The sequence below is a fragment of the Neofelis nebulosa genome, chromosome 7 (genome assembly GCF_028018385.1).
Source record: "Neofelis nebulosa isolate mNeoNeb1 chromosome 7, mNeoNeb1.pri, whole genome shotgun sequence".
Taxonomy (NCBI): Eukaryota; Metazoa; Chordata; class Mammalia; order Carnivora; family Felidae; genus Neofelis; species Neofelis nebulosa.
The window spans coordinates 55,547,030-55,573,584 of NC_080788.1; the positions used below are offsets into that span (position 1 = coordinate 55,547,030).

The 26,555-nt window shown below is 42.9% G+C and overlaps 1 protein-coding gene across 1 annotated transcript in view; it reads left to right on the top strand.

Moving 5' to 3' along the window:
- The first annotated feature begins 1,016 nt into the window (after nucleotides 1-1,016).
- Nucleotides 1,017-26,555, top strand: part of SHC4 (SHC adaptor protein 4) — a 130,361-nt gene continuing 104,822 nt past the window's right edge. The window contains exon 1 of the mRNA XM_058737803.1: nucleotides 1,017-2,080. Coding sequence (XP_058593786.1) covers nucleotides 1,496-2,080 — 585 coding nt within the window. The 5' untranslated portion in view covers nucleotides 1,017-1,495. The remainder of the gene's footprint in view (nucleotides 2,081-26,555) is intronic.

The following is a 26,555-nucleotide window of genomic DNA, read 5'->3' on the forward strand; positions in this document are numbered from 1 at the left end:
TTGTCCCTTGTGCTATATGATTTCCACATCTTCCCCCATGTTTCAGCAGTTTCCTCTTCTCTATTCCTAAAAGAACCTGCATTTCCCTTTCCTGACTCCCTTCCTGCCTTCCTGTGTGCTAAGCCTTTGCAGTTGTCATCATGTCTTCAGAATGCATTTGATAGGTACAGGAAGTTGCACCAGACGGGAGATGGAACCAGCAATCAATAAAAAAAGAACTGTGTTTCTAAGAAAAATGCATCACGGCTTCCCACCGGAATTGTGTACCATATGTCCTAATATCCGTGGAACAATGGATCTAAATTTTAGCTCTTCTGCTTGGCTTTCCCCGCCATCTCAACAAAAAAGAAATTAGTCCCTTTTAACCTGCGGCTACCCAGCTTTCTGAGGATTCCTAGTAGCGATTGCCTTTCCTTTTAACCCTTTCATCAGATGTCACAAAATAAAATCTCTCCTTACAGCTTTATTTCTCCTGGCTACTAGTTTAGTATATTTATGGTGCATGAGTCATCAAGCTGCTGCCTGATTGGATAAAACCCAAGCACCCCTGAGACCATCAGTCAATTACAGCTATTCTCAGCTTCATTCACAGATTTATTAGCTTGCACACACAGAGCGAAATTCATTCAGCAAAGTTCATTCATAAAAATTTCAACACTCTGCATCATCCTGCACATCTCAGCCTTCTGCTGCCGACGGGCTCCTAAAAGAAGCTCCTGAGAACAGTCCAGGAGGGAGGGAGGCTCTGAGCTAGGGTGGGCAGGCTGGGAGGGGATCTGAGGAACACGGAGGGATTGCAAGTCCAAGAAATAATGCGGAGCAGTGCCCGTCGCTAGTACTTCTGGCTTGTGGCCCGGACGGGATGCAAGACAAGATCTTCCAAGAGAGGGCAGCCGTCAGAATCAACGAACTCGGGCTGAAGGCCTTTGGCTCACATACACGTTTTCTTTTTTAAATGAACAATCACTGGAACAAATAAAGGGTTAATAGGCCAGTCATTGCCCCGCCCTGTGGGAGCCGGAGGGAGCAGGTTTGAAAGTTCCTGTGTGCAGAAGGAAAGGCTGGGGGTGGGGGGCGCTGAATATTTCTGCAAGGCTCCTGCACGGCTCGCTGGCGATGCGGCGGGACGGGCTGGCCCGTGTTCGGCCCGGTTCGGTGCCTGAGAGTTGGCCGTGAGCGATCTCTGCCGCCGCGAGCCCGGTCCAGGCTTTCCCAGCAAGGAATCCAAGGCGAGAACACCGAGTGCTGCCGCGGGGGCCAGGGAGGGACTGAAATCAACTGGGGAGGCGTTATCTACCCCCCACCGCCCCCCCCCCCCCCCGGGCTGTCACCCAGAAGGGCCTGGGAGCCGAGGTGGGCGAGGGCGAGAGCAGAGTTGGAGAGGTGGCTGCCGCCAGTGGCACGGGGCGTTGAGGCATTTGCTTTCCGTGCCGTTTATCTAGCAGACGACGAGGCGATTTATGCAACAGTATCCTGTTTCAGCACTGCCAAGGCTATGCGAAAACGCGGTCAGGACAGCCTGGCAGGACTTGTGCTGTATGTAGGACTCTTCGGGCACCCCGGGATGCTGCACAGGGCCAAGTACAGCCGTTTTCGGAATGAGTCCATCACGTCCTTGGACGAAAGCAGCCCCGGAGGCTCAGTGGGGAGCAAGGGCTCGGCGCCTCCTCCCTACCCCACCCTGGCACCTCACCTGCCGGCTGAAGATGCCACCTTGGCGTCCCAGGAGAGCCCCACCCCACTGTGCACCTTGATCCCTCGCATGGCCAGCGTGAAGCTGGCCAACCCAGCCACCTTGCTGAGTCTGAAAAACTTTTGCTTGGGTACCAAAGAGGTGCCCCGGCTGAAGCTCCAGGAAAGCCAGGACCCGGCACCCAGCAGCCCAGCTTCCCCTGAAACCAGTCCAAATAGGGCTGGCTCTGCACCTCTGCTGCAACCAGACCTGCTGGGGCACAGGGCAGCTGCCTTAACTCCCGATGCCTGCCCCCTTCCTGGCCCTGGGGAGCCAACCCCAGGGAGCAGGCAGGACAGGCACTTTCTGCAGCACCTGTTGGGGATGGGCATGAACTACTATGTGAGGGTAAGTCTATCTCCCTCTCTATCCCCCTTCTAGGAACTCCTGGGGAAAGGGGCATCTTCCCTGAGTTATGCAAGGGGCTGCACACCCTGGCTGGGGTCTAGGTTTGGACAAGACATTGTGTAATTGGACCGAGGAGAGGAAGGGACCTGGGCTTACAGGTTTCCCTAGGAATATCTGACTTGTATTGAAGTCAGATAACTTTTGGTTCAAGGATATGAACTCGTGCTAATTTGTAGGTAGTTTCCAGGGGTAGGGATAATTTCTGATAGAGACAGGGAGACGGCACCTTCTTGTCCCTACTGGACATAGCATCTGTCCAAGAAGAGTCAAGAATTTCAAGTCTGTTTAGTGACTGAGACCTGCTAGGCTCTATCGGCCATTGTATTTCAATAGAGATTTTTGTGCTAGAGGAATGCATGATGCGTAAGGGACTTGAATTATTTTTATAAATGTAATTCAGCATTTAACAGGCACCTCTCAAAACATGGCTGGATCTCTATGCTTGTGCTAGAAGCCAGTCTTAGGTCTTTGGTGCCGCCCCTTTTTGTCTTTATTGCCTACACTGCGGCAAGTGGGCCTTGTCCATGAGCTGTGTGCAAAACCAGGGTCCTCCCTGGTCTCATATTTGCCCTGGCTCATTCCAGATGTGGGTAAAAGAAGAGTAGAAGATTTGGCCCCTGCTCTTCAGGAGTCCACATTTCAATCCAGGAGACCAACAAATGCATGTGAAATAATGAGAGAATAATGCTCACAATCGATACCTAGTGTACGGATGCTGAAGGAATACAGAGAAAGGGAAAGGTTGTTGTGGCCTGGGATTCACTCACAAGGGAGACCTTCAGGAGAAGGTGTGTCTTGGAAGAGATATCAGGTCTGGATCGGCAGAAGGGAGGAGATTCCTGGCGGGGCGAGAACGTGAGCAGTCTAAAAGGCAGGTGCAGGTGTCACTGTTGTGGCTGCAGCAGAGGATCATATAACCTGGAGTTCATGGAGGTGGGGAATACTGGAGGCTGGTGGGTGACACAGAATGGCTGACACATAGGTGGTGCTCAAACAAATGTGAGTTGAATAAAGACAAATATAGATCGTGGGTAGCTTGGGGAAGAGTGCGCAGTTGACTGAAGCTCTTAAATGTCAGAGGAGGAGTTTGTAAATACTGTGATGGGTAAATAAGAACCGTCGTTCGGTTTGTAGGCAAACTGTGACTTGATGCAAGTGTTTCCAAAAGGATTGATCTAAATTTATTTGAGATTGATGGAAGCAGGGAAAAAATAGAGATTGGGAGGTCAGTCCGAAAGATACTCTGAGAGTTCAGGCGTGAAGGGATGGGGACATGGATTAAGGTGGAAGTGTGAACAAGGAGATGAGGCCAGAACCTCTGTGGGAAGCCTCCACAGTCTTGGGTGATTGATCAGATCATTTCACCTCATAATACAAATAGTCGAATAGTGAACATTTATTGAAGAGTGGGTAGATTGGTGAGTTTGTTATTGTTGTTTATGAAGGTTACAGGTGATTATCGAGGAAAGGTTCTGAGGAGTGAAAAATAACTCCAAATTTAAGCCTCAGAATGGGATTAGTGATGTCATTGATAGAAACAGAGTGAGCTGGGAAGGAGGGGTCATGCTAACTTCGCTTTTGACATATTATGTTTAAAGTAATGACATCTAAGTGGTATTAATTTGTAGGTAAGCAGTCATATAAGACCGACACTCAGGTGGGAAGCCTGATCTGAAGGTGTACATTTGAGAGATAGCCTGATAACTATCATAAATGAACAATTAAGGTTTCAAGGAAGGCCAGATAGTGAATGCTGAAAGGGTTACAGAGAGAGCAGGCTTGAGACAGCATTGGCAAATGGATAAATAAAACCTCCAAGGAAGATAAATTTATGGGACACTCAGTTCTTGCCCTCCCCCTTAGTGACATGGCTCATAATGGACTTCATGTATCTACTAAAAGTTCATGTGCACCTTCTCATTTGTCAACCTAAGTGTCTGCCAGGTTCTAGTGGGAAAATGAGAAACTCCAAACCCGTGTTCTCTGCACCTGCCTTCCCATCACCTAGACCTCCTCTACCCTCTTCCTTGCCTTTCCTTCCCTCTTATACTGCCTTCCACTGCCCACACCTACACATCTGTACAATTTTTAATGTGAAAAGAGTTGCTGTGTGATCGCCACCTTCCCTAGGGAGTGTTTCCACTGCATTTTAGATTTTTAATGAGGATATCATCTGTCTTTTCATGGTGATGATAACTGACCCGAGGGAAGACACTGACCCCCCTGACCCAAATGACCCACACTATGTTGCCAATAGACAGTGACATGAGACAACCAGTTATCACTTCTCATAGGAAGTCAAAATACATGGAAGAGCCTACTTTATTAATTTTTATAGAATCCCAACTTTGAAAGATGGTAGGGACTCAGAAGTTATCATGTTCAATGCCTCTATGGGGAAACTAAAGTCCAGAGAAGTGATTTTTTTAAGGCCACACAGGTGAATCAAAAGGAGAGTTAAACTCAAGTCCCCTGTGTGCCATTCTTTGCTCTTTTCAACATAGGTTTCCATCCTGGGTGAGATCCTGTTCCTCAGCATTCTTTTAGATGTGAACCAATTTAAAAAAAATGAAATGCCAACATATTAATTTACAGTTAAAAATTATCATATCAAGTGCACCTGAATTGTGATCCTTATACTCCCATCTGTAGGAAGATGCACATAGGAAGATTTAAATCAAAAGTTGCTTAGTGATGATGGAATCAGAACAGGGAAGTGAGAGAGAGATTCTTGATGGCTAGTGGACTTAGGGGCAACTTTTGTAGGCAAAAGGTAGCCACGTATTCAACTTCCTCATCCATATCATGTGACTGCTCGTCTCCCTACCCAAACTTTTTTTTTTATTCATTCACTTGTTTATTCAACAAGTATGTATTGTGAACCAACTATGTGATAGGAACTGTTGAGGGCCCTGGGGATATATGAGTGAATAAAAGAGACCAGGTCAGAGCCCCCATGGAACTCACATTCTAGTGAATGGAGATGGGCCTGATTGAATAAATAAGTAAATTTAATATGTCATGTGTAATAAGTGCTAGGGAGAGCGATAAAACAGGGAAAGGAAGAAGACAGTTGCTTGTGTAGAAATGGAAGGTATTGCATTCCTTTTGAGGGAAAATGGCAGAGTTACAGCTACTCTTTGTTTTGTTTTCTGGCATCTTTTATCTTTACAATAGGAACTGTATTTGCCTTCTACTCTAAGTTAGGTTTGACTTTGAGTTAAATATCTTTCCTTAGAAAATTGACTCTTTTTGGTCTTATGATATAGAATCAGTTATGCAGCTGAAAACATTTTATGAATTCTGAGCACCTATGTTTGAGTAACTTTCACTTAAGTTTAGACCTTGAACCCCCTGAAGATCTCTCAAGGAAAGTAGGCCAGCAAACCATTCTTTGAGATATATCACACCAGAAATGGGACAACCAGACCCCAGTCTGAGCAAAGCAGTGAGGTGAGTGCAAGTTTGTTAAATGGTACCAAATAGTGACTTCTGTTCCCACCATATGATTAAGGCTCATTTCTTTATGAGATATTCCCAAGTCACTTTATCCATCACCAAATATTCACTTGGAGGTCCCCCAGTTGCCCAGCACAGTCTGTGAGGATGGAATATACAACATGACTCATCTCTAAAATGAGAGGATTGGTCTGTAGGTCACCCAGGCACTATTTGATGACTCCAGGGCTCCCTTCTTCATAGGAGAGGTATTTAAAACCTTAGTTCCCTTGCCCATTCCCAACCCCCAAATTACTTATAATTTTGTTGAAAGCCTAAATAAAACAGAGGCAAAGACACCAACCACGCTGGAGCCTCCACAGGCCAGTCCAACAGTTCTGACCATAGCTTTCCAAGAGAGGCTCCATCTCCAAATGACAACACTGAGCCCTCAGAAGTACATTCTCTACCCCACACTTTCCAACCTAAGTGAACATAAGACAGGGTTCAAACCATGGTTTGTCTCACTCCAGGGCTCTTCCTCTTCCCACACTCTCACCGCACCTCGGAGCAAGACAGGCAGACCTGGAAGTTTGTGGAAAGGAGTGTCATAGAAAAAGGACCACACTGGGCAGGACAGCTTTACTATAGGGCCGACCTGTAGACCTTGCCTGGTTGCATTTATTTGCATGATTTCAGTCTCCTCACTTCAACCCATCCTACCCCAACAACTTCCCTATGGCTGCTGTGACAAGTATCACAAACTAGGTGGCTTACACAGCAGAAATTTATTCTCTGGCAATTCTGGAGGCTAGAAGTCTGAAATAAAGGTATTGGCAGGGTCATGCTCTCTTTGAAGGGTCTAGTAGAGGATCCTTCCTTTATTTTTACAGCTTCTGGTGGTGTCCCGCCATCCTTGGCATTTCTTGGCTTTGAGAAGCATCACTCCAATCTCTGCCTTGTCTTCACATGGCTTCCTTGCCTCTGTGACCACATCCAAATTTCCCTCTTCTTATAAAGATACCAGTCATTGGATTCGAGCCCATGCTAATCCAGTATGACCTCATCTTAACTTGATTATATTAACTTCCAAATAAGGTCACATTCATAGATTCTGGGGGTTAAGACTTCAACTTATTTTTGAGGGAGATGTAACTCAAACCATAACAGTCCCCAAGTACATGTATTGCAATGGATTTGCCCCATAAGTGTTCTTGGGTATTGGGCTCATCAGCTGTGCATGCAAATATGAATTCATTGTTGAGGAATTTTCTTTACTTCCTTTGTAAATCTCACAGCCTATTCTTATCATCCATCCTCCTTTGTCCAATGTTATGGCTTATTACTGAGCCAATAGACTGGTATTGTCTATTGTCTAGACTACATGTAGTCCATGGTACCATAATGCCCCAATATTTTTCACACAGAAGGGCACAGGTATAGGAGTTATGAGATCTGCATTGATGGCTGTGGTGCTAACCAGCTGTGTGACCTTAGGTGAGTCATTTCACCTCTATGGGCCTCATTGTCTCATATTTAAAATAAGAGTTTTGAACAAAATGCTGCCTAAGATCCTGAGACTGCAGGTCTCCTTTCCCAATTGGTATGAAATCTCCTTCTATTAGGATCTTTTTTGCTTAGAAAATGGATTCAGGACAGTTTCCTAAAGGAAATAAATTTTAACACCTTTGTGTTAATAGAGAGAAGAAATGTTCTTAGCGCCCTCTTACTAACACTAAGCTGGCTTCACCAATATAGCAGAAAAGGGTGTCCTGGGCACAGGTGCTCTGTTCTAGAGAGCAGTGTGAAGGAGTCATATCATGGAAAAGCATCCAAGTGTAGGGTTCCAGGGACGAGTGGGCAGGCCAGGTCAGGCGGCAGGCCAGAGTGAATGGTGGTGACTAGGATCATTGCTCACATGGTATAGTCGGTCAGACCAGGCCAGGGCTTCATGTCCAACCTGAGGACTATAGGAACAGCAAGAGTTAACCCTTCTCGATATTCTCTGGACAAAAGTGCTAAGAGAAAAAGGCCCTACCAGACACATAGAGAGTCTAGTAATCCTAACCTTGAAAGAGGGAGATTTATAACTCTGGGAAACCCCTGAAGAGATAGTCCCATGGTTTATGCAAAATAAAGGCAGACCTGATTGGTGTGGGTCTGGCCCCCACAGGTTAACAGAGATGGCTTTCTGCCTCTGATCATTTCTGTCTTGTCTAAGTTATTGGTGATTGAAAGGGAGGCAATACAGGCAGGAGGAAATATTTCCATCTAAAACTGACAATTTTTCATTGAGGGTGTTATATTTTCCTTCCTGTTTCTTTCTTGGAGTGAATGTAAAAGTAGATTCTGTTAGAATTTAGAAAAATCCTGGTAGATTTGACCTGTTGTTCCTGTTATTCCTTTTAAACCCTCACATATCCTTTGATCTGTCCAGTCCTTGCCCACCCTGACCACTGGAGCATTAACTGGAAGAAAGAGGCTTAGAGATCCCAAAGTTCAAAGCCTTCATTTTGCATTTGAGGAAATGGAGACTCAGAAATAAGAAATAACTTGCCAAAGAAGTAACTTGCCCCAAGCCACATGGCTAGTTGTGGAGCCCAGACAAGAACTCCCTGTTCTGTGTACAGCACTTTTTTTTTTTTTTTACCTCCATCTTGCTTCACCTGTCCCCACTCCATGAACTAAATGTGCTATACCAAATGTCTCTATTGATTAAAATGCTGTGTGTGTGCTTTTTTAAAAAACAACTAGAATGAAAACTTTTTTTTTTCTAATAAGAAAATTGTCTTTAAAAATCAATGAGAAGGAAAAAGCAAGGAAGAGTGACAAGGAGCCCAAAATGCCTTGGCTTTGTCAATTTTTCACCTTTTTTGTTTAAGGAGGTCCCTGTGGGTGACAACATGTTGGTGTTGAACTAGGACTTGTCCAATGTGCATGGACTGGCTTCCATTAATTCATCTTCCACAACTTTTGGAGGTCACTTCCCTAATATGGCTTCTCCCTTCACTTGCATTTTCATATTACTCTAAAGCCAATGCCATGTTACCACACAGATTTATTGAACCAAGTCTGTTTCCCAATATGACTGTTCCATCAGAATGGTGATCTAAATGATGCACACAGCTCATGAGGCTAGGCCATTCCAGACTCCCTTCCCTAGTAGCAGGCATATGAGGTACCAGGGATTTCTTCCTCTCTCCTAAAAGATTCAGATTTTGGGGTGTGTGGGGGGGGCGCAGAAGCAGAATAAGAGGGGTCTGGTCAGATTTGTGTTGAAGCATCAAGATCGTGGTCACCAAAAGATGCAGGCCTTAGTGTTGCCCACAAGTGACCATTACATGAAAAGATTATATCTGAAACAGGAGAGTTTAGCAAGCAGGTATTTGGAAAAGTCAGGAAGCCTCTGGGAACTTGATTTTTGACTGAGAACATTAGTTGAAATCATATGAAATTTATTGATATCATAGCCATGATGACAAATAAGTATAAATTTGTAACCATAAACTCAGGTGTGTACAAGAAATGTACACCCCTTTCAAAGGGCCAAGAACATTTTTGGGCAAAAATGAACTGAAATAGACTAAATGTGACTTTGGCATTTTACCGTGTCCCTTGGCATCCTTTCTCCTGGCTGGCAGTGCCTCCCTGGAGGACCTTCCTTCCTTAAGTCTTTCCTGTGGTGCTCACCAGGGCAGGCCTGTCTGTCTCTCCTCTCTACAGTTGCCTGCTGGTCAGCTTCCCTCCTCCCTCAGGGCAGCAGAGTGAAAACCTGCATTTTGGAAAGATGTCTGTTTACTTATTGTTAGTATTTCCCCAGATTTCCCAAGGGCCACTGATATCAGTTAAAAATGCAGATTCCCATGCCCATCCTGAAGTTACTGGATCAGAATCTCTGAGGCTGGGGCCCAGAAACCTACATTTTTAACACACTCACTATGTGAATCTGTAACACACAAAGTTTGAAAACCTCTGTTGAGTCCATTTGGTGCAGCGGTTTTCAGCTGTGGATAATTTTGCCCCTCAGGGGACACTTGGCAATGCCTGGTGACATTTTTAGTTGTCACTACTGGTGAGGAGGTGGGTGCTGCTAGGCTTTAGTGAATAGAGGCCAGGCATGCAGCTACACATCCTTCAGGGCACCAGACAGTCCCCACCATAAAAAAAATTCTCAGGCTCAATTGATTGGTGGTACTGAGGCTGAGCAGCTCTGAGGTGGTGAAGAACATGACCCTGGGATGTGCATTGGGAGGTAATAGGGAATGGAAGAATAAACAGTTGCTCAGTCGTTTAGCTTTTGACAAATATAACCTAAGATACTTCTAATTTTCTCAAGTTTTCTTCTTTCTCCTTTTTGAATTGCACAAATTCTCTAAAAGTTATAGGTAGCTTCTTCACTGCCACTCATCCAATACACCTATGGCTTCCACATCAGGATCTCAAGGGGTGGGAATGAGAGGGGCAGGTCAGCCATGGATCAGATATGTTGCAGCAGACTCAACCCTAACTCAAGTGCACTCTGGGCTAAATGGCATTTACAGGCTAGTATGGTATCTAACCATGGTATCCTCCTAGTATTGGTACCTTCATTTCCACAGGGAAATGCATGAGCAGTTTTAACAAGTAACTTACCAGTAAATTGTAAGAACAGAGCCTGTCTCAGAGTTGGAAATTTCCTTTAGTTAGAGGTGAAGAAGTTCCAGAAAGCAAGCAACTTGAGCAAAAAAAGACCGTGTGCTATAAGGACAACCCCAGAAATTGGATTTTTTTCCTCAATGTCATCAGATAATAATTTATATGAATCATTCATTAGGAAATGGTGAAATATATAATTCAGACAATTTTTCTTAACCCAGTGACAGCTTCAGGTCCTTGGAGGGCACTACCCCTCCTCTCTTCTCCTCTCAGCATGGCGCCTTTAACTCTGGACTCAGGACTCAGACTGATACATTGACTACAAAGTTCTATTTCACAGTGAGTTAAGCTATCCAAGGTCACCAGACTCATGAGAATAGAGCATGGACTAAAATTCAAGTCTCCTGACTCCCAGGTCAGTGTTCTTTTCATGACCATGATGAGTAAGGCATAATTCTTGCATGAGGAGGTTACAGTATGAAAAGGGAGCAAAGATGTCCACACACATTACTGTAACGCAAGGCAATGCATAATACATGACACCAAAGTGATCCAAGTAAAGCATGTGGGATGTCATGGAGGAAAAGGGATGATGATTAGAGAAGATTGCAGAATGAAGTAGGCATCTTAACTGAATCTTGAGAAATAGGTAGAGTTTCCATGGGCAGAGATGCAGGAAGAGCATTCTAGGCAAAGAGAATGACAAGAGTGAAGGCATGGAGGTGGGAAAACAGAGGACATGTTTGGGGAATGGTGAGTGATTTGACTTGGTTGGACAGTGTGTGAGATATATGTAGGATATCAGTGGGAAAATAAGATAGACTGAAGCTATAACAATCTTGTATAGTATATGAAAAGTTGGGTTTCCAACAGAAAACCATTGAATTTTTTTTTTTTTAGTAGCCTAAGGATAAACTCAGAACTTTGACAAATTCAGTGCTATGTTTTAGAGAGATCATATGGGCTGCAGTGCTCAGAGAGGATCCAAGAAGAGGGAGACTGGGGAAGGGGAGGCCCAGGAAGAAGCAGGGTGGGAGCAGAGGCAGTGGCAGGGGAATGAGGGCAGATGTGAGACCCATTACAGGAAGAAGAGGAGAGGCAGCAAGGGTTTGGGGGTAAAGGGTGAGTTCCATTCTGCATGTGATGCATTCAAGATGGCCTCAAAGCATCCAGGTGGAAATCTCCAACCAAAAATAGAATAGTTAGGAGTGAGGAGAAATCATTTTTGTTGCTGTTGTCATAAAGGCTTAAGGAATGGACAAGCCTACCAAAGGGAGAGTGCAGATAAGAGAGGGCTTTGGGATACAGCATTTACATATTGTGTGGAGAGGAAGGAAGAGAAGACATTGGTGACAGAACTAGCAGAGTGAGGAGCAGGATGGAGAGAGGACAAGGTCATCTAGGGAGAGGTGGGGAGAGTTTTGAGGAAAAATATGTTGGACAACACAGTGTCCAAATCTGTGAAGTATTCACAGAATCTGTGAAGGAATATGAGAACTGAAAGAACCACAGGTTTGGCCTTTTATTTTCTTACTCCCTTCTCCACTAAGATATTCAATTCAACTATCGCAGACCAAAGACACCACTGGATACCCCGCAACTGCACTCTCTCCTCTTGCCCTCTCAGTGAATGGCATCTCCCAGTCGTCCAAGCCAGAAGTCCGAGGCATTTCTACATCACTCACTGTCACACTCCACACAGCCTTCAGTTATCAAGCCCTGTCAATCCCACCTTTATAAAATTTCTCATACACATCCATCTCCCCCCATCCCCATTGCAATTTCTAAGGTGAGGACTAGAGTAGGTAGCATTTTAAAACTTATTGACCAGCTTCTTATGGAACTACAATTTCATGAAACATGCTTTGTGAAACGCTGCTCTTACAGCTTTCAGTTGAAACTAGGAGATGAATGATACAAGGTGGAAAATGATATATACGTGTAGAAAATAGTTTGATGCATCAGTATAATGAACTCGAGGAGGTGGAGACAGCTTCTAGCTGGGTGGTCAGGGAGGTCATGTTCCAGGAGAGATGGCATTTCAGATGGTCCCTACAGATTGGATACAAGTTTAACCACAGGGAATATGTAAAAATAAGGGGTATTCCAGATGGAGGGGACATAGATAAGAAAATAGAGATCAGCAGTGATTTTAGTTTGGTTAGAGTAGAGGCTGCTTGGGAAAGCTGGGTGGATAATACTAAGATTTGAGCCAGCTTATAACACTTAAATATCAGGCTGAAGAGTTTGAGCAGAGGCATGGGATTTATTTTTGCTAGAGAAGGGAGTGACTGGAAGCGGGGGAAGCCCTTTCAAAGGCTATTACAGCAACAGTCAAGGGAGAAGTGTCTATATGAGGGTCTTGATAGAGGGAGTGAAGTAAAGAAACATTGGTGGCGATATTATGGAAGACAATTTTGATGATGAAGGCAAAGAAGGAGGCCAAAATGCATCCCAACCTGCTTGAAGTTTTGAGGTTGAAGACCTGGCTGGTGTGAGGGGAGATAACCTCTTTAAAAGACACAGAGGACCACAGGAGGAGAAGCAGTGTTGAGAGGGAAGGCAGGAGGTTCAATTTCCCACACATTGAGTCTGACGCCACAGAAAATCATCTAGACAAGAGGGAGGTGTCCAGCAGTCAGGCAGGGTTGGGGAGAGTTCAGGCGTGGTATGCACTTTGTGGGTCAAGCCAAGCAATTAGCCATCCTGATCTGATAACCATGCCATTAAGACAGATATTTCAGGCGATTTCCAAGGGTGGAAAGAATGGAGTGTTTCCTAATATTATATAGTAGAAAGCCTCTTCTCTGATGGAAATGTTTCACCTGTACTTTTGATGTTTCAATGAAATGCATGTAAATGTACATGTGGTATAGAGTCAAGGCCTTTTCTCCCAATTTTATAGATACAATAATTAAATACCCCTTTCATTGTTCTTGTATAAATTCTACCCATAGTTCCTCATTTACATTCCTTTCAGTGTCTTTGAAGTGATATAAACTGTTAGAGAGATCTTCAAAGCAGACTGAGTGCAGAACATTTCATTTTTAAAATCTTTTAGAGTTTTTTATCCACATGTAGTTTAGTTTTATTTTTTTAAAGCAACTTGCCTTCATAAAATCTCAAAACTTGTGACTTGATTTTCATAGAAATAACTATGTTTTTTAAAAGTTTATTTATTTTGAGAGAAACAGAGACAGCATGAGTGGGGGAGAGGAGAGAGAGAGAGAGAGAGAGAGAGAGAGAGAGAGAGAATCCCAAGCAAGCTCTGTGCTGCCAGTGCAGAGCCCGACATGGGGCTCAAACCCACGAACAGTGAGATCGTGACTTGAGTTGAAACCAAGAGTTGGACTCTTAACCGACTGAGCCATCCAGGCACCCCAGAAATAACTATGTTTTTAAAAAAATATAAACTCATATATTTTCAATTTATTTATTATCTATTTAAATGATGTGATGTCAATAGCAAATTACAACTGCTGTATACAGGTGAGGCTCAAACACACCTGGGGTCTCAGGGAGTCTACAGTCCAAATTGTAGCTGCCAAGAAGATGTAGCATATCTGTGGGCTGTGGCAAGTTGGTTGAGTGGCAGCCAGTTAGCAGAGTTTTATTGTAGTATTGTGTGCTAACAACTCAGCATCTTGGTTTGTTGATACGTCTCGGGATACATTTCCAATTTTTGTCATCACAACGAGCATGTTTTACATTCTACTTTTTTTTTCCTACTAAACTTGACAACACCATCTTGCCCTTGAAGAGCAGACAGCATTTAACGAATACTGTTGTACTTAACTCTCCAAATGGGAGAGTGTGTATATATCAGGGAAAATGATATATAGAGAGTGTCCCAAGGCAAACTAGAAAATAAAAAAACACAGCTAGGAATTCAGCAGGTATCCTGACTGCCCCTGCAGAATCCTATCCAAGATCCTGTTTTCAGGAGATGAAACGGAATCAGCAACTAGAAGACTATCTTTGGGGATGGAAGTTTAAATTAAGAAACTCATCTATGGCCTAAACCTTTCTCTTTATAAAGAAAATAAAGAACATGTGAGGTTTGAGTTACTCACACTGGTGTCAACATTATTGCCAGCTTACAACTCAGTGAAGACCCCTGTTCTTTGTTTTTAATAACAGTCTGCATTTTATAGGGTGCCCTTTGTATCTCCATAGCATTTTGGAAACATAAACAAATAGAATAAAGTTTGTTACAAGGGCAGATGTCATTTGTTCTCTGTAGCTTTTGTTTTCATTTAAAAAGTACATATCTTTCTCAGGTGCAGTAACACTCACTATTGGAAATATGCCCTGGCAAAAAGGTGCTCTACTCACCAGAATGGATATGTCTCAACTCTTATTTACCCAGCATTTCTGGGGATGCAAAGGCCACATGATCCCGTGATCCCATGAATGAGATTGTTCTCTGATTTGTATTGTTTTTAATTACAATAAGGGTAGTGCCTTGGGGGATAGAAGAGAAACCACATGCTTAGAGAACAGTTAACACTCAACAATAAGAAAATAAACAACCCAGTGTAAAAAACAGGCAAAAAATCTGAATAAACACTTATTGTATAAGCATGAATTTGCTTGATCTTTGTCCCAGGTTCCTGGCATGTCTATTCTAAGACTTTTGTAATTTCTCAAATGATAGAAGTATCTTCATTAGTCATGAACCCCTCTTCAAGCACACCAGAGTTTGGGACATATGGTGGGCCCCTAGAGCTTCAGGATGGGGGCTGCTCATGCCAGAAAGATCAATCATGTGGTCACAGGGTTGGGGCTTTGAGCCACGTGATATCAGTCCATTCTTCAGAGAAGGGAGGTTGTAGGAGGGGGGCTGGAGAGTGAGTTCAATTACATAGCCAATGATTCAATCAGTTGTGCTCACAGAGTGAAGCCCCAATAAAAACTTTAAACACTGAGGCTCAGTAGAGCTTCCTGGTTGGTAAACACATTGATGTGCCAAGAGGGTAACATGCCCTAATTTCACTAGAAGAAGCCACAGAATCTCTCTGGTGGATATACTCCCAAAACCCTCCCCTATGTGTCTCTTCACTTGGCTGGTCCTGATCTGTATTGTTTATAATAAAATGGTAATTAGGAGTGCCTGCATGGCTCAGTTGGTTAGCATTCAACTCTTGATTTTGGCTCAGGTCATGATTCCAGGGTTGTGGGATCAAGCCTCGCATCAGGCTCTGTGCTGAGCATGGAGCCTGCTTAAGATATTCTCTCTCTCTCTCTCTGTCCCTCTCCCCCACTTTCTCTCTCTCTCTCTCAAATAAATAAATAAATAAATTTTAATGCAATAAGGAGGAAGAGTAATGAGGACTAACTTTTCTGAACTTTTTGTTTAATCTAATTTTTCTTTATTGTATTTTCTGAAGTGTCAAAGGTAATACATACTTATTTTGGTAAAAATTCAAATAATGCAGAAGGCAGAAGGTGAATGTCCCTTTTCTAGGGTAATTACCAGTATTGACAGTATGTTTTTGTATTCTTTAAGAATTCTTCTTAAGCATTGCATATTTAAAATTAATTTATTATTATTATTTTTTGAAGTTTATTTATTTACTTAGAGAGAGAGACTGAGAGAGGGAGAAAGATGGAAAGGGGAAGAGAGAGGGGGAGAGAGAGAGAATCCTAAGCAGGCTCCACACCACCAGCACAGAGCCTGCTGCAGGGCTCGAATCCACAAACCCTGAGATCATGACCTGAGCCAAAATCTAGAGTTGGATGCTTAACCTACTGAGCCACCCAGGTGCCCCAAGCATTGCATATTTATATATACATATAAACATACTTGTTGATGCAGGTGAAGATTATAGTATGCGCACTGTTGTGCAATGTGCTTTTTCCCCTCTGACTGGTAGACGGGGGCACCTTCACACATCACTACGTGCTGATCCCGTGGGAACAGCATAGTGTCCCAGAGAAACGGCCACACTTCTGGCCACTCTTCTGTTGAGAGACAATTCTCTGACTTCCTGACCCTGGGAGGAGAACTTCATATTTGCTATGCTATTTCAACTTGCTGTCTTCTGTTCCTCAGCTGCTCTCCTCACTGGTACAAAGCTGGAGGTGGGGGCTCCCAGTACAAGGGGTCCTGGTCCTTAATCTAGGAGTACGCTCTTCCACTTCTTATGTAGCTGGAGATGCTAGCATCCATCAAGACAGACCATTTCCCCAGCAAAGTAGGAGGGTTTTAAGTAAGATTAGCTACCCTGCCACAACTCACCCCAAATATATAGGTGTGTATCTGTAAAGGTAAGCATGCATACCGTTTTAGAAAGCAAAGCCTATGGTTTTGTCTGATGTATTTTTCTTAGACGATAACATTGGAATTAAATAAATTCTGGTGTATATCTTTTAATTTATTTTAATGTTCATTTATTTATTTGAGAGAGAGAGAGAGAGAGACAGACAGACAGAGTGAGAGCAGGGGAGGGGCAGAGAGAAAGGGATACATAGAATCTGAAGCAGGCTCCAGGCTCTGAGCTGTCAGCACAGAGCCAGATGTGGGCTCAAACCCATGAACGATGAGATCATGACCTGAGCCGAAGTCGGCCACTTAACCAACTGAGCCACCCAGACATCCATGGTGTGCATCTTTTACTGACATTATAGTGAGCCAATAAGCTTATTTAAGGCTAGAAACGTTATTTTTTTAGGGTCTTTATGTCTTGTTCACCATTCAACTTCAACTCAGCTTCTAGAAGTTGAACTAGTTGTATGTGATGTCCCTTGAACAGATGAAAGAAGGTGCCAACTGTGGAGGAATATCCCCTGGCAGGCAGGGTCCACTTTCTCCTGCCCATGGAACTGGAACTGAGTGACTTTGCTGGAGAGCACTAAGCCTGGTACTTTAGCCAGGGAAGGAGCCTTCAGGGGATGGAGGGAGTACCCTGACCAGCTCATCTATTTTGGTGCTGGTTTTCTTTTGGTTTCTGAAATGATGTTAAAGATACTATTCTGGCTAAATGAAGACATACTTGGAAAGAATTTTTGATTTGAAAAGAAAATTTCTTGGAAGTCTTGAAAGTTTGGAATAAATGTCTAAAACTTTTCAGAGTACCTCTGACTGCACCTCCCCCTGCCCCCCCCCCCCGACTCCCCAACATATGCATCATGGATAGACAGCTCATGGGAGCCAACACATGGCTGTCTACATAATGCTGGACTCTCAGGACACGTCTAAGTTATTTCAAGTATCTCTTCTTAATCCCTTTAAATACAGAGACGAGTTTTTAAAAAAATATGTTAACCCATCTGGAGTAGCTATAAGCTGTTCACTCAAAAACAAAGAAACCTTTATTCAACAGCAGATCTTACATTCTTCATCTTTTATGATGAGCCGTAACAAGTTGCAAAATTCTGTGGAAATGAAGGCTGATATTGCAAGCACTGTGTCACCGTGCCTAGTCCAGTGGTAGGAATGATTTGTGGACAGAATGTGCATAGTGTGCACAGAGAGCAAGAAAGATGACTGAGGAGTGGGGGAGCGAGCCATGTGGCAAACTCCAACATGGAGCAAAGGAAAGGGATTCTGGCCAGGGATGTGTGGCAAACTTCCAAGTCTCCTTTTGTAAAATACAAGAATCTGATTTCCTAAGGAGGCTATTACCTGAGAAAAGAAGGAGGAAGAGGGGGCGGGGGAGGGGAGGGAGTGGAGGGATAAGGTACTGGAAGGATGATGATGTAGGACGTGGGTGTGGCTGTGGGAGGCCCTTGGGTCCTGGTAGGGCACGAGGATTGATCCCAGAGGACTCCAGGAAGCATAATGTGCACACTCACGGATCATATTTTTTTTATGATTTATATACCCTGCTGACTTCCTGAAAGGTTCTGAGGTGGCTCACCTGCTAGTGAGTTAATGCTTCCTACACACACTGAACAACCCTGTGGGAGGGAAAGGACAGAAAGTCTGTGAGTCATCGCCCAACTGTTCAAGTGAGTTAAGAGGGGGGCTGTTTCTTCTGAATGAGGTGCCCACAGACACTGTCAACACCCACCAATAGGAGTCCTGATACAGTCAACTCATTTAGTTGACATCACCAGGAAATCATTGACTTTTTCAGATAACTGAAGCTTCTCCCTTTAGAAGTCAGTCTTCTAAAACATAAAATACTTTACGTGGAAACCTCTGCATAATGAAGATTATATGCTCCTTTCTCTTCAGAGATGGTTGATAACTCAATGAAAAAAAATTTTTTTGAGAGGAAATGCCAGATTTTTTCCTCTAGATCTATGTTTTATTTTTTTTATTATGGTTTTACTGGGATATAATTTGCATACCATAAAATTAACACTTTAGGTGTACAATTCAGTGGTTTTTAATATAGTCACAGAATTGTGAGACAATAACAACTATCAGGTTTTATAATATGTTTATCACTCCAAAAAGAAGCCAGGTAACTGTAAGCTCCCTATTCCTGCACTCCAGCCCCTGGCAACCATGCATCTATTTTCTGTCCCAATGGATTTGCCTACTTTTGATATTTCCTATAAATGGAATCACATAATAGGTGGTCCTTTGTGTCTGGCGTCCTTTACTTAGCAAAGTATTTTCAATATTCTTCCATGTTGTAGCATGCGTCAGCATTGCATCCCTTTTTATGGCTGAATAATTTCCCATTGTATGAATACACCACATTTTTGTTGATCCATTCATCAATTGATAGACATTTGGGTTGTTTTCACTTTTTGGTTATTATGAATAATGCTGCCATGAGCATTCATGCATAAGTTTTTGTGTGGACATGAGTTTTCAACTTTTTTGGGTCTATGCCTATGAATGGGAACAGATTGGAATATAACCTCTTTTTTCTTCTGATGGAAATGGTCCATTCTAACAGTCATGGGACTATGACTTCTTGGCCTTTTGGCCAAGATCAAGTGTAACAGTCACGGGGCTGTTCTGGGATCCAGGACATACCCACAGGAGCTAATAACTGTGATGAGCTGGTTGCCCCTGCACACTGTGTCTCCAAATGGCTGAGCTTCTTGAATTTATATGTCCATATATCCACAATTTTTCAGATTCCTTGTGTCCAGCCAGCTGGCACTGTTTGCTCTTGACAGGGAGCCTGTCTTTAGGAGACTCCCAACATTTCAGTTTGAGTTTCTGGCCTCCTGAGAGGATGACCTGTTAACACTGTATCTGAATCAAGAGCAAATGGGCTCTGAATGAAGGACTGAAATGCTCTCCTAAGAGAAAAAGACAAGCATAAGCTTTAGTCTTTGACTTAATTTTTTTAAAATGCTTATTTATTTATTTTGAGAAAGACAGAGTGTGCATGTGTGTGCACTGCGCACACAGAAGTGAGGGAGGGGCAGAGACAAAGAGAGAGAGACAGAGGGAGAGAGAGAGAATCACAAGCAGGCTCTACGCTGTCAATGCTGAGCCAGACACAGGGCTCAATCTCACAAACCATGAGATCAAGACCTGAGCTGAGATCAAGATCCAGACACTTAAATGACTGAGACACCCAGGCTCCCCTGGCCTAATTTTAAAAAATCTCTTTGGTCACTTGCTTCTGTATTCTCAGCCATGTTTAGGACATTTGACATTGTCAAGTGGGACACTTCCATTTAAGGTGTTATTTATAAACTACGTTCCTATAATAGGGATTAAAGTGTTACTTTCCTGGTACATAGGAAAATCTGCTGAAGAACTACTGAACTGATTCTAGTCTAAAACCTGTTCAACAGAGCTATCACTTGGTCGGAAGTGAACTGCAGAGGAACCCTGACTCCTCAAATGCCATCTGCACAGCACGGGTTAAAAAGGCCTCTGTATCTCTTAGGATTAGGTTATCACAAAGGCTCAAATAACTGGGGTTTAAACAAGACAGAGGCTTTCTTTTTCACTCATGTTAAAAAGTCCATAGGTAGGTAGGTCAAGGCCACATAGTGGTCCCACAGTCATCAATAACTCAGACTCTTTCCATCTTTCTGTTTGGCCTCCTTAGCACACGCCTTCCATCCTCAGGCTCACTCAAGGTTGTGGCATGGGAGCATTTTCCAGGCAGTAGGAAGAAGGAAGAGCAAAGACAAAAATGGGGCACCTCCTAGCTGTGTTACAAGTAGTTTTCCTTGAAGTCCTACCTGATGACATCCTTTTATATCTCCCTGGTTTCCTGCCTTCACAGGAAGCTGGGTAACGGTGGTTTTGAAGCTGGGCACATTGGGGGTTCTATTAGCAAGGAAGAAAGGAGGAAAGAGAAAAGGGGGAAAGGATATAGGTAGGCAACCCAGAGTCTCTGCCTGCATTGAGGACATGCCTCCTAGGAGCTCATGTTTTAGATGGTTGAGACAAAGGCAGATCACCACACATTGTTCTACTCAAAGCTGTGCAGAGTTTTACATCAGCCCCTCCCTGGACCATTTCAAAGTTTGTAGGTTCAGACTGTTAAAAAGGAGGGCTGTTGGTAATGGTTGAATTGTGCATCCAGCTCTTCAGTGGGAGCATCAGAGGACCTTCTGGAGGATGTGGGATTTCAGAAGAATGTTAAAGGAAATGATGCTATGAACAGAGACCCTCTTCAGGTACTATGGGAATGGCTGACCTAGAACCATCTGCATGGTATCACCTACTCTTCTTGGTTCTCATTTGTGTACTCGTGAATGCCATGGGTCAGGGGTATTTAGGGCAATAGTTGGAAGTTTGAAATGTAGTTAGTGGCTAGGGAAGAAAAGAAACTTCTTGATTTCCATGAGAATTTCAAACCTGAACTAGACTCCTCGTTATTGGCTCTAACCACTTGACTTTCCCTGCCCCTCGAATCTTCACATTCCTATCCTTTGGATTGTTAAATTGAACTATATATCCTTGTAGAAAGTCATTACTTTTTTTTTAAGATTTTATTTTTACATATTCTCTACACCTGACATGAGGCTCAAACTCATAACCCCAAGATCAAGAGTCGCACTCTACCGACTGAGCTAGCCAGGCACCCCATAGAAAGTCATTTCTTAATGTAATAACCAATAGTACTAATAATCCACCTCGTGCTAATGGGCTTTAAAGGAAAATAGAGATCTTCCTTGAACTTTTTTCTTTCTCTTCAGCTAAAGATGCTGAGATTTTTTTTAAAAAAGAGTACAAGCTATAAAATCAGCATTGAATTGAATCTGAATTTCTATTTGAGTTTCTTTCTGAAGGTGTGACTTTTCTAAAGGCATTATTTGAGTTTAGTTCAAAAATCTATGTTAGAATTTGTTGGGAACTTGATGTGTGTGATAGAGCTAACAGATTTGCAAATTTTTATACCTGTTTAGAGTTTTGTGATGTTGCATGACCTTATTCAAGTCTTTTAAATGCTTTGAAAATAAGGGGATGGGGCAAATATTTTTTTCCAGTGCAAAGGTTTTGTGAGTCTAGGGCTTTGTTTTTGTAAAAAGATTGACTTTTATTAGGTCATCCCTTTTTAGTCCTCATCATGATGCCCCTTAGATTTAATTCTGAAGCAAGCCTACAGTTAACTAAAGTCATAGGCTTGTGCCATCCATCCTAACAGTGTTTCCATTTATACAAACATAGGCTCAGTCCTGAGGGGTTATAAGAATATTTAAGAATCCCCAAATAGTATCCAGACATATGACAAGGGCAAATGTTTCTTCCAACTTTTGAAAGCTGTTTGATTCCGGCACTTGGGAGAATCTGACTCATTATTATAATAACTTATTTGAATCAGGACTTACACATTTCATGGATAGTCTCCACTTCTGTTTCCCCGGGGGCTGCGATCTTGCATCCTTTTCCGCTCTCCTGTTATTGTCACCCTTTCTATCATATGAGCATGCGCAAGTCTGTCCCATTTTTTAAATAACTTCCTCTCCGTAGCTTATCTTTCCTCTGTTGCTAAAATATAAAGTTCTCGAAGCAAAAATAAAAACAAAGCATTATGCTTTCTGGTTTACTCCTCCCCTCTATATCACCCTCTCAATCCCCTGCTCTCTGCCCTCTACTCCTCTACTCTACTGATATTGACCAACAGAAGCCAACAATTAAAGCCAACCATTTGCAAATTCCAGTAGACATTTTCCAGCCTCTTAACCTATTGGTCATCTTCACTGCCCTGAATTCGCTTAACAGTCTCTTTCTCCAAGAAACTCTGTGTGTCCTTGACTTCTACCATATCATACTCATCTGGTTCTCCTTATACGTTTCCAACTTTTTTTGTGTGTCTTTAGTGGACTCTACTCTGCCTGCCCTTTAAATGCTGAGTGACAGCAGATAAGCCACTTAATTTTTTATCCATTGAAAAGTAGAGGGGTTTGAATGGATAATCTCTAAATTTCCTTAAACTCTTATGTCCTTTTAGTCATTATCAGGAGTCAGAATTCACTAGCTTGAGCTACAGAAAACCCTTGTGTTTCAAGTAAAAAGAAGTGTAATGAGAGATGATTAACATTTGGGCTGCAATTCTGCAAAGGCATATTGTTGGCGGCTGCTTCTTTTTCAGAGACATCATAAAAGCTGAAAACTAGTACGACGTCATTCAGCAGTTTATCATCATGTGGGAGACTGACTAACGGGAGTTGTGGTTTCAGCATAGCAGAACAACCGGCCATTCATGGAGGACTTGAGTGCCGTGACTTAGAGGAAAAGGATAGTATGAATGAGGTTCTTTGGCCACCATGGCCTCCAAACATGACCACACACCAGGCATAGTTATAATCCTAGAGAGCCAGAAAGACTAAAGCCACCATATACAAATGCTCCTGCTGGGGACATCATATTTGACTAAGTATGACAACTGATGACAAAAACGTTGGCCTTTTCCAGTAATACCTAATTACGTCATATCTATGGTTTTTAATAGTAATTTAGTTATATATATATATATATATATACACTACTGTCTAAGATTTCAGATTTTTTTTTTTTTTTCTGAGAGTGAGATTTAATTTGATAGGTAGGGGCAGGAGCAAAAGTTTAAGGGTCTTTGAATCTCTAAAATGGGGGGTTGGGTACAGACACTGCTGGGTGGGGGAAAGGGGATGGAAGAGAGAGTTTGATGGAGCTGTTAAGTTTGTTCCACTCTAGTGGTACTTGCAGATTCTCTTGTTTGTGAGTGTGTAGTATTCCTCCAATAAAGTTTGATTTAATCAAAACCTCTAGGCCCCGAAATACTGAAGGCTGTTGGATTTTTGTGATTTGAGGGTGTAGGGTATAATTTATTTAATATTTTTAAGGAGCTCATAACTGACAAATAAGGTCTTAAATCCCCAAAGATGTAACGTTTTAAGTGATTATGGGTTGGCAGAAGGGACCCTACACACACTGTCATAATTAAAGTTCCCAACTTAATTAAACAAAGATACAAACATAATTGGTTGGTCATCTGCTAAGTCATTCTGCACAGGTGTTGCCTTGGCTACAGCTGTAACCAAATTAAGGCCATAGCCAACAAGATGGTGCACATGTTGGACCACTGAGACAGTAGATAGGGCCCTATACCATTTTCTTGAGCACACACGTGTTAGCCTCTGTGTTGGGCCCATCCCTCTGCTGTCTTGTGTGGGATGCACAGGGCTGCTGCCCCTTGGCCCCTCTGAATGGGAGCCTTAGAATACCAGATGGGTGCCCAATGGCAGGCCTGGGAATTACATTAGCTTTATCCATGCAGCGATGGTGCTGGCATTTTGCCTCACCTTTCAGAGCAAAGGACATCCAGGAACACTCTCCTGGGAAGCAGATTAACTTCTGTGAGTCACTGCTTTTCCATCTCATTTATGATTCATGACCTGGGCTATATTTTTAGCTTGTATTTATTTGGGTCTGAGAAGTGGGCTGGGTAGAAGTGTTGTTTGGAAACTTATGGAAGAATGAGGAGAAATTGGCATCACGCTTAAGCTTGAGTAGCCTAAAATTTGTTTATAATCATCAGACATTCTGTAAACATTTATTGAGATCCTACTATGTGCCAGGTATGGTGCCAGATTCTAAAAATGCAAGTAAATCAGACCCAGTTTCTGCCTACCAAGAGCCCACTGAATTGTGTGGGCAGACAACTAACTACGTCTCTGGATTTTAGTCATATTGAAGTCTTTGGTATTTTTGTAGCACTCCATATTCTTGCCCTTACCATGCTATGCTATGCTCATTGCCTGGAAATCTCTCCTCCAACCTCTCCTTAGTTGCCCTTCATGACTCATACCAGCATCCCTTCTTCTGAAAAATCTTCCCCAATTCCCTGAGGCTGGGTTGGAGCTCCTCCTACACATTCCCATAGAACCTTGCATCGTGGTGTTTATCACACTCCTATAAAGAGTAGTCTTGATTGAGTCCCTTCACAGTAGTTGAGATTTACTCATCAGCTCCCCAAACTAGGAAGCAGGTGGAACTGAGGAGGATCAGGAAAGACAACACTGTCATTCCAGTATGGTCACTGTCATTTCCTGAGCCCTTTCCATGTGCCAGTCACTGTGCTCAGCACCACACGTGCATTACCATATTGGAAACTTGTAATAACCCTGTGGAATTGATAAGCTATTTTCCCTATTTTATAGATAAGGGTGAGATGAGATGTAAAGTGATTTGCCCCAAGCTTCACAGCTGGTACATGCAAAGCTGAGATTCAAACTCAGACCTGCTTAACTCTCAAAGCCCATGTACCTAAACTCTGGGATATTCCTTCTTCTCTTTCGTGGTTACTATCATAGTTGTGATAGACTAGCTCATTCCATTAACAAGCAATCCCAGCTTTCCAGCAGCTTTGACAAAAAAGGTTTATTTCTTGCTTATACCATGTGTCCACAGCAAATTGGCTGGGGGGCTCTACTCTGTGTTATTCTCCCTTAGGGACCCGGACTGAGGTCTCCAATGGCAGGAGAAAGGATATGTGAAAAACCTCTCTCAAAGTGTTAGTCTACTTGAATATTATTGGCCAAGTCAGGAGCTGCACCAACTTCAAAGGAGCAGGAGAAGTGTGACCCTAGTATGTACCAGGAAGGCAAAAAATTGGAAGTACTTGTACAACAGCCCTAATAACTCCCACATACACAAAGAAAGGAGTGGAGGAAGTAGCTAAATGAAGACAAAAGGGAAGGATAAAGTGTCCAGAAGAATGAAGGTCTTCCAGTGATTTAGAGAAACTTGCTTTTTAAACCATAGGTCTCTAGTTAAATGGCTGTTGGGATCAATTATTCAGCTGTTCTTCCTGTAAGCAGCACTGTTAAGACTTCTCTTGTGAATGTATTAATGCTTTGACACAACCTGGGATTTCACTGGGTCCATCAGGAGAGCGTCGTCAATTAGTATTACAAAAGCATCTGATGTGAGTAGGGCCAGTATTCTAATTCTCATTTTCATTATGAGGAACCAGTCCAGCCACTTTAGAGACTTTCTCCAAGAACAATAGAAAACAGGATTCCCATCTCCTAGGATTAGGCCTACACAGTGATAAAAATCTCTTAAAAGTTTCTTAGGAGACTGGGACACAGTGCTAACACTTGGTTATTCCCCACCAGGGCCTTAGATCAAAGCTATTGGGTGCAGCTTTTGAATCTTGATAAACATTAAAATGGAATATTAGATACCACGCCCTTAGGAGGTTCCTGCAAAGAGCACATCGAGAATATTTTGGTCAAGGAGAATTCACCTTTGGACAATGCAATTCCTGTTTTCCAACAAATGCAGAGGATGATTGACATGGTGTGGAATGAAGCACAGTACTTAGTGTCTTAGGTGGTGGATATGGCAATCGCTCTTCAAGTCACTATGAGATTAAACATCTACCACCCATGGAGGATGGTTGGCCTTACCATTCTTCTTGATGTCAAAAAAAAAAAAATTGAATGAAAAAATCCAGATACTCAGGCTTTTGAACATGGAGCAGAAGAGGGAACTTCCAGCAGGGTAGATGTTCGGATTTTTACAAACCTATTCAATTCAATCAACCAAAGTATATTTTGAGGGGCTGCTGTCTGCCAGGCAGTATTCTAGGTATTAGGGATAGAGTAATTTCAGCTCCTTGTTACTTAGAATGAGGGTTTGAGTGGGTGGGTGGAGGAGAGACACAGTGTAGTATCTTTAATCGAGGGGTTTTCAGTTTCCTGAATTCATCTGCATTTTAAATATCTTCCCAGACTATACCCATCACGGAGCATGGGACACTTCAGGGGTGGGGTGGAGGGGTAAGCATCACAGGAAAAACTCCTACCTGACCCAGGTACCATGGGGGAATTGCTGTCAGCAGATGCCACATCGATAGGAGATACTGATCTCTTAAGTCAGTGTCCAACACACTAGCTACTATCTTGCAGTTTTGAAAGATGCAGGGCTTGGAGTCTTCCTGAGATAGTAAAGTTCTCCAGGTCAGGGAGATAACAC